This window comes from Hydra vulgaris, chromosome 04, assembly GCF_038396675.1.
Source record: "Hydra vulgaris chromosome 04, alternate assembly HydraT2T_AEP".
Taxonomy (NCBI): Eukaryota; Metazoa; Cnidaria; class Hydrozoa; order Anthoathecata; family Hydridae; genus Hydra; species Hydra vulgaris.
Genome location: NC_088923.1, coordinates 13,941,903 through 13,955,063, shown reverse-complemented (window position 1 = coordinate 13,955,063; position 13,161 = coordinate 13,941,903). Strand labels below are relative to the sequence as shown.

Sequence of the window (13,161 nt, the reverse complement as noted above, 5' to 3'; positions counted from 1 at the left end):
CATGCTTCTGCTAACAATAAAGAGGTTTAAGTTTATTTTTCTTTGTACTACCCTAAGCAATGTTTGCATAGTTTATGTGACAATGAATAAATGAGTAATATAATTGTACTAAAGTATGTTTATTTAAAACATTTCTTGCATTGTAGAATATTTCTATACTCTTTGAAATTTTACTTGAAAAGTTTTTAATATGATTTTTCCATGTAAATATTTTATCTATTGAATCACTTAGAAAGTTGGTAACTGTTACTTGTTTAATTTGTATATTGTCAATAACAAGATGAAGCATTTTAATTGGCAGTTTATGTTTTTTAATAAGAGGATGGAAAAGAATCCATTTAGTTATATCAATTTTAAGAGATATTTTGTTGGTCTAAAACCAGTCAGATATTTCGATTAACTCGATGTTCACGCAATGAAAAAGAGTAGATATGCTTTTATGTGATATAAAAAAATTAGTGTCATCAGCAAGCATAATTGTTATTAAATCCGAGGCTGTAGATCATTAATATAAATAATGTACAGATCGAGGAATAGATCATTAATATAAATAAGGAAAAGAAAACGTCCTAATATGGATACTTGATGAACTCCACATGTAATATTTAACAAATTTGATGAAAATGTTTCATTGGCATAAACAAATTGTTTACGATTGGTTAAATAACTTTTCAACCATTTTAAAACATTGTCTGTTATACCATAATATTTTTATTTTTTAACAAGAATTTTATGATCAATGGTTTCAAACGCTTTCGCTAAATCAATAAATATTTCCAAAGTGAATTTAAAATTATTAAATGAGTCTGATATACTTTTTGTACGGTGAATAATAGCATGCTCTGTTGAATTATTTTTTTAAAATCCATCTTGCATGTTATATAATAATTTGATTTGTATATTCTGTTGTACAAAATTCTTTCTAAAATTTTAGAAAAAACAGAGAGGATAGAAATTGGAAGAGAGTGTTTTACATTAGTTTTTTCTCCTTTTTTAAATATAGGAATAAATTTTGCTATTTTTAAATCATCAGAAAAAAGCTCCCTGATTAATAGAGCGTTAAAAAATTTGGAAAAGTATGTCCTTTAAAACGTCAAAAAAATTAATAATAACATTCTCATTGACATCATCTGAATCAACTGCTTTGTTTGACTTTAACAATTTAAAAGCACTTTCAAACTCTTCAAAAGACAAACGAAAAAAATTTAGATACGAGTTTAGAGGGTCATAAGTTGCCTTTACTAATTTTTAAGGGTTTGGAGTTTTTTCGGCTAGGTTTGGTTCTACAGATACAAAATATTTATTAAATTCGGAAGTAATTGTTTTTTGATCAAGAAAAAAATTATCTGCCTTAATAACTGAGGGGAAAGATTGCGATATTTTTTAGTGTAACTAGTAATTTCGTTTATTAGTTTCCATGTGCGTTTTGAGTTTAATTTGTATTTTTCAAGTAAATTAGTATAGTATATTGATTTTGAATTTTTCCTTAGGAGTTCAAATAGTCTTACGTAATTTTTATAAATGGTCTTACTCTCAGTTGTTTTTTATTTTAAATATTTAATATAAAGTTTTTGCTTAAATTTATAAGATGTTAGAATACCCTTAGTAATCCATGGCGATTTAATTTTTTATATTTGTAATTTATTTCTACTTTGGGAAATTTGATGTCATAAAATTCATAAAATATTTAAAAAAAAGATTTGTATATTAAATTAATATTTTCAGAAGAGTTAATAATGTCCAAATTAACTAAAGAAAATTAATATTTAAAAGATCCTAGGTTTTTATCATGAAAAGTTTGTTTTTTAAATGATTTTTTTTTTATTATATAAAATTTTCGCATAAATATCTATTGAAATGAAAATAGGGAAATGATCAGATGTCACTTTTAATAATGCCTTTTTTAAGCGAATAATTAAAAATATTTTTGGTTATAATGTTACCAATTAAGAAAGTTGTTGTTTGAGTAATTCTAGTTGGTTTGTTTATTAGAGGGAACTAGTCCATTTTCAAATAGGCCATTATAAAACCCATTAATATCTTTTTTGAAGTGATACTCAAAGTAATTTAAGTTCAGATCACCAAATATATAAAGTAATTTCTTTTCGTGGTTGCTTTTATTTATAATATCACCATGTAAAGATGTACTAAAAGTTTTAATTTCACCAGTAGGTGGGCGATAACAACAGCTAATCAAAATGTTTTTAGCTTTATTGATCAATATTTCAATCTTTAAAACCTCTATATTGACGTCAGAAATACTCATGTCATGCCTAATATAATATCGTAGGTTTTCTTCTACGTAAATAATTAAACCGCCACACAAAAACTTACGAAATTCCTACGTAAGTTATAACTTACGTTTTTACGTAAGTTTTTACTTACGCCAAAGGTCTAAAAAACGGTATTCACAACATTTTCCTAAAAAGTGCTCAGCAAACTTTACGCAAGAAAAGTTACGTCTGCTATTTTCTGACTTAAGTTTGGCGTAACTTTAAATCATCTAATAATATTTAAAAATGGCGTTTTTATTATTATAAAAGATTTCAGATTTTGTTTGTTATTGCCAATAAAATATAGTTTTATCTTAATTTTATACTGCTATACGTTAAGTTATTTATTTAAATAATACAATTATAGTTTTTTTTAACAACAACAACAATAACAGTATATTTACCAAAAATTTAGATGTACTTTAAATTTAAAGTTAAAAAAATAAACACACAATCTATATAATTGATAATTCACTCTCTCATAGCCTAGCTAAAACAAGGAGAGCGACCATAGTATGGATATATCATATAGTTTTGTTGTATGCCAATAACTTATTAAATAAGTTAAGTTAACTTAATAACTAGTTATTGTCATACATCAAAACTATATGATGTATCCATACTATATTAACTTATGGTTGTATCTATACTATACTATCTATACTATATTATACAAAAATATATACAATAATATTATTGAAGTATATACTTTAACTTGCATAACTAGCATAAAGAGAGTTCTCTCTCACACTCTCTCTGTGTGTGAGAGGAAATACTTGTGCTAATATAGATACAATATTCACAAAAATATGTAATTAATTCATTAGTTTTTCAAATATCTATTTTTTTTAATTTATGAATGAGAACAAGACTATTTCAAATACAATAATGCTAAAATTATCTCTGAGTAATCAGGCTATTGAAGTAAAAAAGTATTATAACCTAAATATTAAACTTACTTAAAAATATGGTGCTATGTTTTTCGATAATTTCAATTGTTCAGAGGTATTAACAATATTAAGATTATTTTGAATAATAACTATCTGTTTTTAATTATTTTAATTATCAGGAGATATTATTAATATCCATGGATAATTTAAATTATTTAAAAAAATAGCATTGTTTTTTAAAGCTTAATTTCTTGGTAAATAATATTGTTGTTTGAAATAATAAACATATTCTGTAATAGTTTAAATATTTTTGGTAAATCTTTTTTATTTATATTTCTTTATGAAATCTCATTGTTGTAGTTTGTTATTGCAAAGAGCAGAAATTCCTTAAAAAGTTCCTTGATCCACCAGTTAGCCCAAATGGAGTGATAGTGCTTTTCGCAATTCAGTAGAATTATTATCTGTTGCTGTTGAAAATAGTATTGCAACTCTTGAGATGACAGCATATTGTTTACACTGGTTGTAGCTATTAGATTGTACTGTATTTGGTGTCTTGAAAACCTACTACAATACTTGTTGTTGCGATTAATTCAATACTTGCTCTGTCAAAGAGTCAAACGTTTTTATACTGCACATACCTGATTCACAGAATTAACTTTACGCTATCCATCAAATATAAAAATCATGTTTTTATTCGTGCAAATATGATACCATAAATTCTCAATCTGAAATATCACTGAAAAAAAACTTACAAAAAACAAGTGGGTTTTAATTCAAACTTAATTTTTATTAATTAATACAATTGAAACATTTTCCATAACATTTTATGAAAAATACAATGTTTAATACAATACAATACAAAAAAAAATTTTGAACTTTTACTTATGTTTTCAAAATGTTCCTCATATTTCTGACAATAGAAATTTTGTTTATAAATAGTTTCAAATATACTGCAATGCAATCAAATGTATTTCTTGAAGTTATTCTTTATTTAATGAAACTGTCATTCCCTATTGCAAATAAAAGTGTTTTTGATTCAAATCAATTTTATGATAAAACAAGACCACTGAAAAGAAAATTTAACAATTATCATGATGTTTTCTTATACCCTAGAGTATGAGAAGTAAGAATGAAAACAAGAAGTTAAAATAACACTTTAGTTTAGCACTTCCATTATTTTATGATCGTGAAATTTTATGCTGAACTAAAGTATTTTGTTATAACATCCTGAAGCAATGCAAGACAAGTTGCATGATCTGATCAGGGGTTAACCCAGACCATTTTTGGTACTATAGGACCGGTATGGGCGCCAAAAAAATGCCTCAAAATAATAATTTCATGTTGTTTTTCTTTTTCTTTTTATATTAAAAATAGAAAAAAAAGTTCTTTTAAATGCTAGTTTCCTGTATATATTAGTTAGTTTTATTTAGCCAGTAATGTTTAGAAATAAGGTTCGCGGCAGGTTTAGAGTTAGGGTTAAATAAAACCAATGGGCATTCACTGATGGCATCATACAGGAAGCCGAATAGTTATCTAATATAAGCCCAGGATAATACAATATATATTACCCATTTGGATTTGAATAAATATGCCCGAATTATTTCTTAATGAGTGCTTGTAATGCTTATATCTAAAATAATAGATGTGTAGCTTTTTGTTAATAATCGATATCTCAATTAAAAAACCAACCGGCTCTTATTTGTTCCATTTTTATTCCAATTATTAATTTTTTTGATTATTTTGCTAATAGATACTCAAAATAGATTGAAAGAATGTTTATGCTATATATGCTATTACTTTTAAAAGTAATTGCACGTATATGCTATATGGGGCTATTCAAATAATACGAAACACTTTTTTGCTATTTTTAGACTCCCTTCTTTGTATAGGTAACATTTTAATCAATCTCTCCCCGCCCTATTTGTGACGTAACATTATTTTTAAACAAATATATTTTTGAGTTTGTACATTTATGCCAAAGGTTTACTATTCCGCTATGATTAGAATATTTGGTGACACTTTCAAACACCTCCACCATATATAAGAATATCACGTATTATTTGAATAGCCCCTATATGGTTTTGCTACATTTTTAAATGTAGCAACAACAACAACAAAAAATAATTGTAAGTAAATTTAAGCCCTGTCTTTAAAAAAGAAACATTCACTGCTTGGTCACATTGCCCTGTGTGTCTTAATAAAAAAAGAATTAGTAATACTAACTACCTTCTTTATACAAATAGATATAAAATATTTGCCTTAAATTTTGGGTAAGTTTTTGCGTAAGTTTTTGCCTAAGTTTTGCGTAACTCATGCGCAACCTTAACTTTACGCAAATGCTGCAAAAATGTTGTGAATACCAAATAGTTACGCAAAAAATTTTTTGTGTAAGTTTTTCGTAACTTTTGCTCAGCTACGCAAGAGTTACGCAGAAGTTGTGAATCCGCACCCTGTTTCACTAAAAAAACTTTGATCCGGATCGGACTCTTTGTTAAGTATAAAATCATTAAATTTAAAAATATTAAAATTCTTAGAGCAATTTGAATTTATTTTAGTTTTTAAAAACAATAAAAATTAAAAAAAAAATAAATAAAGATAAAATCAATAACTCTAAGATAAAAGAGTTTCTTAAAAGTCGCGCCTTACAAGTTTATTATATACATCTTTAGCATATTTACTTTTGGCTCTCAAATCTTAAATAACTGTTTTCGCAATTCTAAAGTTCTTTCGCTGTAGTATTCGTTTAGGTAAAATCGATCGTTCCACAATTTTAACTGAACATAGTTATCCAACGCAGTTTTTTTGTCTTTATAGTTTAAAAATTTAACTATTATGGTTCAGTTGTACTTTTTTCCATCGCAACCTTTTCCCCCCGTCATGTGCTTTTTTCCCCCGTTTCCCGATTCTTTTCCTCGTTTTTCCTCTTTTTTATTTCCCTTTCAATTTCAATATTTCATTTAAGTCCGAGTTTTGTCTTTAAAACATTTTGAATTCTTTCCTCGCTTAATTCCCACGTTTCATTTTCGTCTTCTTCAATTTTTGTAAACCTTAGGTTATTTCTTCTGCTCCGGTGTTCCAACTCAGATAGTTTATCTTTGACAACAACGTTTGTTATACCATTTTGGCTTGGTGATAAGTTTGGCTTTGTTTTCTTTTCAGAAAGTTCTTGAACAATTGATTCATATTTCTCGCTAAGAAACTCCGCCAATTTCCTTAGATCATTAATTTCCTTTTTTTGGTTTTGTATTTTCTTCTTGAAGATTTAATAGCTTAATTTCCATTTTATCAAACGTCTCGTTAAATACTTTTAATAAAGTATACTGATGAATATCTAATAGGTCTTTATTTTAAGAAACAGTAAATGTAGCCGTTTTTAATTTAGTTTACAAAGCACGTCCGTTCACGCGTATATGAAAATTAACTAAGATAAAGTGGTTAAACTTGTAAACACATAATTCAACTAAAAGTTTATGTGTTAAATGTGTTATGTGTTAGCATGTAAGTACACGCTTAAAAATAGTGTTGAGCCGTAGGCTACATTATGTCGCGTAGAATACAACATTGAGTGTCGACGCCGGCTACACCAACACTATGTGGCTTTAAAAGCCACACTCAGTGTTGCATTTGTAAGGCCACATAAAATGTAGACTTGAAAGCCACACTTTGTGGCCTTTAATGCGACACTTTAGTAGAAATTTTTGCGACATAATTGTTGCATTTAATCAATGGCTATATAATTACGCTCTTTTTGCGCGACAAAACTGATATAAAAAACCTCAACATTAGTGTTGCGCTAAATGCAACACTATAGATTATACACTAATCTGTGTTTTTCTAGGCGTTATAAATAATTTGATTTTTTTTAAAGTATATTTATGCGTGATTTATTTCGTCCATTCAAGTCTTCACGTAGTATGAATATAACCGGGCGCAATTAAATAATTCAAATAAATTAAGTTATTTATATTGAAAAAAAAGTCATACTGAATTACAAGTGTACATCAATTTGGCTTACAAGAAAAACGGAACAATATCACAATAAAATAATAAAAACTAAAATATAAATTTTATTTGAATTCCGAGATATAGTATTTCTTTTAAAAAAAACTCAGTTCAAACTCAAACTCAATACAGTGAATATTAATGTAAGAAGAAGTTGTAAAACCTTTATATGCAAAAGCGAAGTTTAAACTTTGAAAAATAGATATCGCCGTCAGAGAAGAACGAAGAAGCCGTATGTCAACATTTTATGTTTTTTTTGTCTATTATCAATAAATATTTAGGAGGGTGTGTTCCATAAATATATCACAAAAATAAAATTTTAAGAAATATTTAAATAAATAGTCTAACTTTCTGGCAGAGAGTCTTTGCGACTTAAAATTTAAAAATTTATTTTCTTTGAAACACAAAAATTAGACATACATGACAATAAAACAAAAATAAACGAGAAAGTGTTAAAAATACTTTAAAAAAACATTGTTTAATTTAATGTTAAACTTTTGGTAATACTTTCTTTAAAAAAGAATTGACAATAATTCCTTTGCTGCTTATTCCAAGCAAGCTTCCCAGAAATCCATATACACAAATAAGTTCATGAGGAAAATTGACATTAAATACATAATAAGAGGCTAGCAGCAACTCAAAAGCAAAACTTATACTCGGTATGGCTTCCAACCGTATAGCTGTGTTATCGACTTTAATAAATAGACTGCCGCAACACTTTAATAAAATTGGTTGAAAAACTTTCTCTTTCTTCAATAACTCAAGGGAGCTTTCAAGACTGAGGTGCACCTAAATGTATAAGTAAAATTTTAAAAATGCAGAAAATACAAAGCTCAAAAAATTAATACTTTTTGATTATAAACCAAATTTAATTAAAAAAATAATGTATAGAAAAAACCTACATCCATTTCTCTATAAAATAAAGCCAGAATTGCATCAGGATCCATTCTTGGATGCTTCTTGCCCTTCTGTGGAGGTGCTTTCAGAAGAAAAGGGAGCGCCTTAAAGGCAAGCAAAGTTGTATCTTCAAAATAAAAATATAAATAATTCAGGGAACAACTCGTATATACTTGTAAATTTTTATAGGTAGACAGATTTTAAAAAAAGCTTCTTTTGGATTAGATGGGCATATTAAACTAGGAAATAATAAATGAAACAGGAAGAGAAAAGGAAACTCCACACTTTTGCAGATTGACACAGAGTCATGTTGCAGCAGCTTAGTACTTATGCAGATTGAAAATTATGCTGTAAAAATTCGCATTTAAACTATGAAGTTCTTATTGATTCATTCTCCCCACTTAGAGTAGTAGACATATATATATATATACCTTCATTATATTCGTCTTCTGATAAAGTATTTTTGAACATATTTGTCAAATCTCTTGCTAGTAACAAAATGTTTTGTTTGCACGTGTTAAAGCTATCATGCAATGTAATATTACTTGATGCCTCTTCAATGGAATGAAACTCTTGTATAATCTATGAAGTGCAAAAAAAATAAAAATTATTCTTATTAATTAATCTAGCTTAATTTATAAAGTAAACAAGATTTACAAATGAACTGCAAAAAGTTAAAAATAACACTCACAGCATCATTCATATCAATGAATCTTGGAAACCGTCTTATAATTGAGGTTATTGATAAGTTGCTTGTTTCCTGAATCCATGCTCTTCTTACCACTCTTGTATCAGCCATCATTTTTAGTAAACTCTCTTTGTTTGAAGTTGTTGGTTGAAGTTCTCGCAACGTTTGTTCAACTTTCTCTGACGAATTTAATAGAACATCATCTCTGACAGAAAGTACATTGATTATATAAAAAAAAAACTTTTGCTTTATGCATAAATAGAATAATTTAATTAATAAAAGTTATTTGGTAAATAATAACAATATTAAAAAATTTTAACAAACGAAGTATATATAATTAATAAACATTTTTTATTATTTATAATATACAAAAATGATGTATAATAGTAAACTATTTCATGGGTGACAGGAAAAATGTTGCAAAATTTTGATTGTCGCAAAGTTTTTCTGTCGTAAATTTGTTTGTCGAAAATATAAAAAAGGAATAGTGTCGCAAATTGTTGCATTATTGATTGTCGAATAACAGAATAAGGAATAATCTTGCAAATAAATTTAATGAATAGTTTTGAAAATAAAAAAAGGAATAATGTTGCCGAGGAGTTTAATGAATAGTGTCGAAAGCAAAAAAAGGTATAGTGTTGCAAATGAGTTTAATGAATAGTGTTTTGAAAACAAAAAAAGGAATAGTGTCGCAAACAAATTTAATGAATTGTGTTAAACAATTCATTAAATTTGTTTGCGACACTAAAACAAAAATAAAAAAATTATAATAACTATGATTGTGTGTTTAGATAACATCTTTGATGTCATACTGAAATAGCCTGCTGCCGGGGACTTCACTACATACACCAACTATCTTATAGCCTGCTGCCGCGAAGTAGTGCAGCTACAAGACTGAGGGTTTGTAGTTTGGTAGCAATCTTTTCTTTAAATATTCTTTGTTTTTTCTTTTTTTCCTGTAAAAGCTGTATGCTATAACCATAAGCAAAACGAGTAAGCACTTGCTGAAATTAACTATTTGCAACACTATTGCCACACTATTCCCTTTTGTTTTGTTTTCGACACTATTCATTAAATTCATTTGCAACACCATTCCTTTTTTTTCTCTCGACACTATTCATTAAATTCATTTGCGACACTATTCCTTTTTTTTTTGCAACATTAAGCTTTTTTAATATATAGGACACTATTCTGAAGTTCATTTTTCGACACTATTCTTGTCACCCTATTTTATTATTAATAAATTAATTTATTTTGTAACTACTATTATATTCACTAACTCACTGAAATAAGTCAATACTTTTAGAATTGCAATATTGCTTTGAATTTTATAAAAACTTTTATCAATTCAACATTTTTATCAACTGACAAAATAAAAAAAAATGTATAGGCATACAAGTAGTAATTGAAATATATAAAAATTGCTTTTTCTTATATATAAAAAAATACTTTTACTTTGAATGACTCCACAATGTTTCTATATTGTCGCAACGGGATCTTCTTTGTCTAATGAACATTTCCAAAAAACCTGTATGTGCTTTAGCATCATAAAAATGTTCCTATGGAATCAAATAAAAACATATTATTCTAATATGTTTGTTGATTTTGCAAAACATTTGGTTGAGTAAGTGATGATATAAAATAATATTTTATTTAAAAATGACAAAAAAATTTCAACTTACAAAACCAGATGATGTTGCATTGTCACGAAGTATAGGGAAAGCAGTAATAAGTGCTTGACACAGTTGCAGTTTTTCTTCTTTAGATGGTCTGTCAGTCCTAAAGTATATAGTATACAGTAAGACTATAAAAAAATTCAGATCATAGTTTTTTAAAAATAGTCTTTGGAAATGCTTTTATTTTTTGTTTGGGTGATGTAATATATAACAAGAATATATACTTAAATTTGTATGTAAGGAATATCCGAAAAAACACAGTTCAAAAAAGTATTTGGAATTCTAAAAATATCTAGAAAAAAAAAAAAAAAACAAACAAACTGAAACTTACACTTTGCAATTGCTCATAAGATATCTGCCGAGAATCTTAACTAAAAAAATTCTTTCTTTATTGTTTATTTCCTCCATTCTTTTTAGCTTATCAACTAATTCTGCTCCTTTTATCTTTGTCATGGTCATTTTATTAAGTATTGCTTCAATAGGCCAGCCCTACATTATTTGATATATATATACATATATATATATATATATATATATATATATATATATATATATATATATATATATATATATATATATATATATATATATAATTTGTTTTTATATAATATATATTATATTTAACATTATCTACATAAATTTTTTAACAAAGTAAAATAGAGTTACGGAAATTAAAGTAGTAGCTTGTTGTGGTTGCTCTGCTATGATCTTCGTTGTAGCATTTATTGGTATTTCAATATCTTTGTTTGTTAACATTACTTTAGGTGTTACGATGTTTTCATAATTAGTAGATGTCGATGATTGAGCACGGATCCATTGAATTAGTAATCTTCTTGAAGCCATATTGAAACCAATTTCTTTTAAATCATTATCATCAAGTAAATTTAATATTTCTAGTGTTATACCTTCATCTATATATGCATTAACAAATATATATATATATATATATATATATATATATATAATAGTTAAAATTTTAAGTGTGCAAAGCTTACCATGAAGCTTTTGACGAACTTCAGATGTTATACTTATTTTGGTAACGCATGAAATAACTTTGCACAACTCTTCCATACTTGAATTACTGTAGAATAAACAAATGAATAAACTGATTTAGATAAATTTTTTAATGCTGCTAAGTTATGGAACTATTCTAAGGATTGGTTAGATAACAAAGATAAAAAACAATTGCAAAAAAAAAATAGAGCCTAATAATGAAAGGATGAAAAATTTTAACTTAACAAAAAAATTCAATAACTATAGTGGCTAAAAACAAAAAAATAACTGTGACAATAATCAACAACAAAATTAACTTGACATTGCAATAATTATTATTCAAATAATAAAATATGGATCAAAACAATCAACATGACAATGCAATAATAATTTTTTCATTAATGCTAATTATGGTATTATTAAAAATGTATGCAAAAGTTTAAACACTTCTTTAAAGTATTCCTTAAACACATGATACTGTTGCCTTATATAATATGCATTTCCTTTTTGATATGATAAAACAGGGTGATCATCAACAAGTTCATCCAACTTTATAACAAGATATGTATCTGGTTTGACATTTTCCACCAAAAAGCAGTGGCAATGCTCCACAAATTTAAGTGTGTTAAGCTTAGACACTACAACAAACCATGAGGACTCATCCCTGATACTAACAAAGCTGATAACTTTTCCAAAAACTGGATAATCTTCATCTTCACTAATAGTAAGATGGTGGTTTGTTTTGTATTGAAGAGATCCCCTTTTAATTTTGAATGTAATGAAAATATCATCAGTAGGTTTACAATGAAGATTGTCCAAAAGTACTTGTGAATAATGAAGACTGTGAATTGGTACCACATCATGGCTTTCAGAAATTAATAAATTACGCATATAAGCACTTGATAGTCTATAATGTAAGGCATTGTGTTGATGTCTTTTGGCAAGAGTGAGGCATATATTTTTAAAATTGCTTACAATATGTGCAGATCTTTTGAAAAATGAATTTTTTAGTTCATATTTTAGACAGTTCATTCCAATAAGAGGTCCAGAATTTATAATAATTGTTGGTAAATGAACCAAAAAATGATGTTTAGGACGAAGACGAGTGTGGTTCCCAAAAAGAAATTTAAAATTTTCCAAATAGCTGGCTATGATATATTTAAGGTATGTTACCATTCCTATTGTATATTTTGGAGCAAAAATAAAATCAACTAAAGTAGACAATTCTAGTAAAAACTTCCAATGTTCATCCTCCTCTGGAACCAAGTCACATATAATAAGTGGCAAATACAAAAGTAAGGACCAGATCTGCATGGCTTTCATACTTGGTGATAGCCCATGTCCTGGAACTTCCAATTTGTTGAGTTCTGGCGATTTATTTTTTTTGTCAACATTAAACATTGACCAAAAGTGAGATAGGCGATTGTTCAACTCACCAAGGGTAAAAAAACATTTTTCGACAGACAAACAATACAGGACAGCACTTAACTCTAAAACAACAACGCCTTCAAGTACAGTGTGCATGATATCTAAGCTAAAGTTTGTTGTGACATGAAACCCTTTTATTGAATTTAAAACACAAGCTTTCTTAACTCCTTTGCGGTGATTTTTATTCCCTACATTGCCACTTTGAACATTTCCAACATCTATTTCATATTTTAGAATTGTTCTCATTTCAAATTTATCTTCAGTAAAGTAGATTTGAATGTCATTACTAGTTGCATAGCATAAGGTACAAAAGT

At 27.1% G+C, this 13,161-nt stretch overlaps 2 protein-coding genes and 1 long non-coding RNA gene across 3 annotated transcripts in view; 1 reads left to right on the top strand and 2 right to left on the bottom strand.

Annotated features, from left to right (window-relative positions):
• LOC100206567 (cytochrome P450 4C1) overlaps window positions 1–13,161 on the top strand; it is a 52,919-nt gene that overhangs the window by 14,008 nt on the left and 25,750 nt on the right. The window lies entirely within an intron of this gene.
• Window positions 7,655–8,987, bottom strand: LOC136079585 (uncharacterized). Its single transcript, XR_010638048.1, has 3 exons — window positions 8,754–8,987; window positions 8,068–8,644; window positions 7,655–7,954 (listed from the first exon to the last, which is right to left on the bottom strand). It is a non-coding gene; the product is annotated as an uncharacterized LOC136079585 (long non-coding RNA).
• On the bottom strand, window positions 10,146–11,662 carry LOC136078993 (uncharacterized). Its single transcript, XM_065794769.1, has 5 exons — window positions 11,422–11,662; window positions 11,093–11,337; window positions 10,758–10,915; window positions 10,433–10,529; window positions 10,146–10,309 (listed from the first exon to the last, which is right to left on the bottom strand). Exons 1-5 carry the CDS (start codon window positions 11,495–11,497, stop codon window positions 10,202–10,204), a joined length of 684 nt encoding a protein of 227 aa, XP_065650841.1. The 5' UTR covers window positions 11,498–11,662; the 3' UTR covers window positions 10,146–10,201.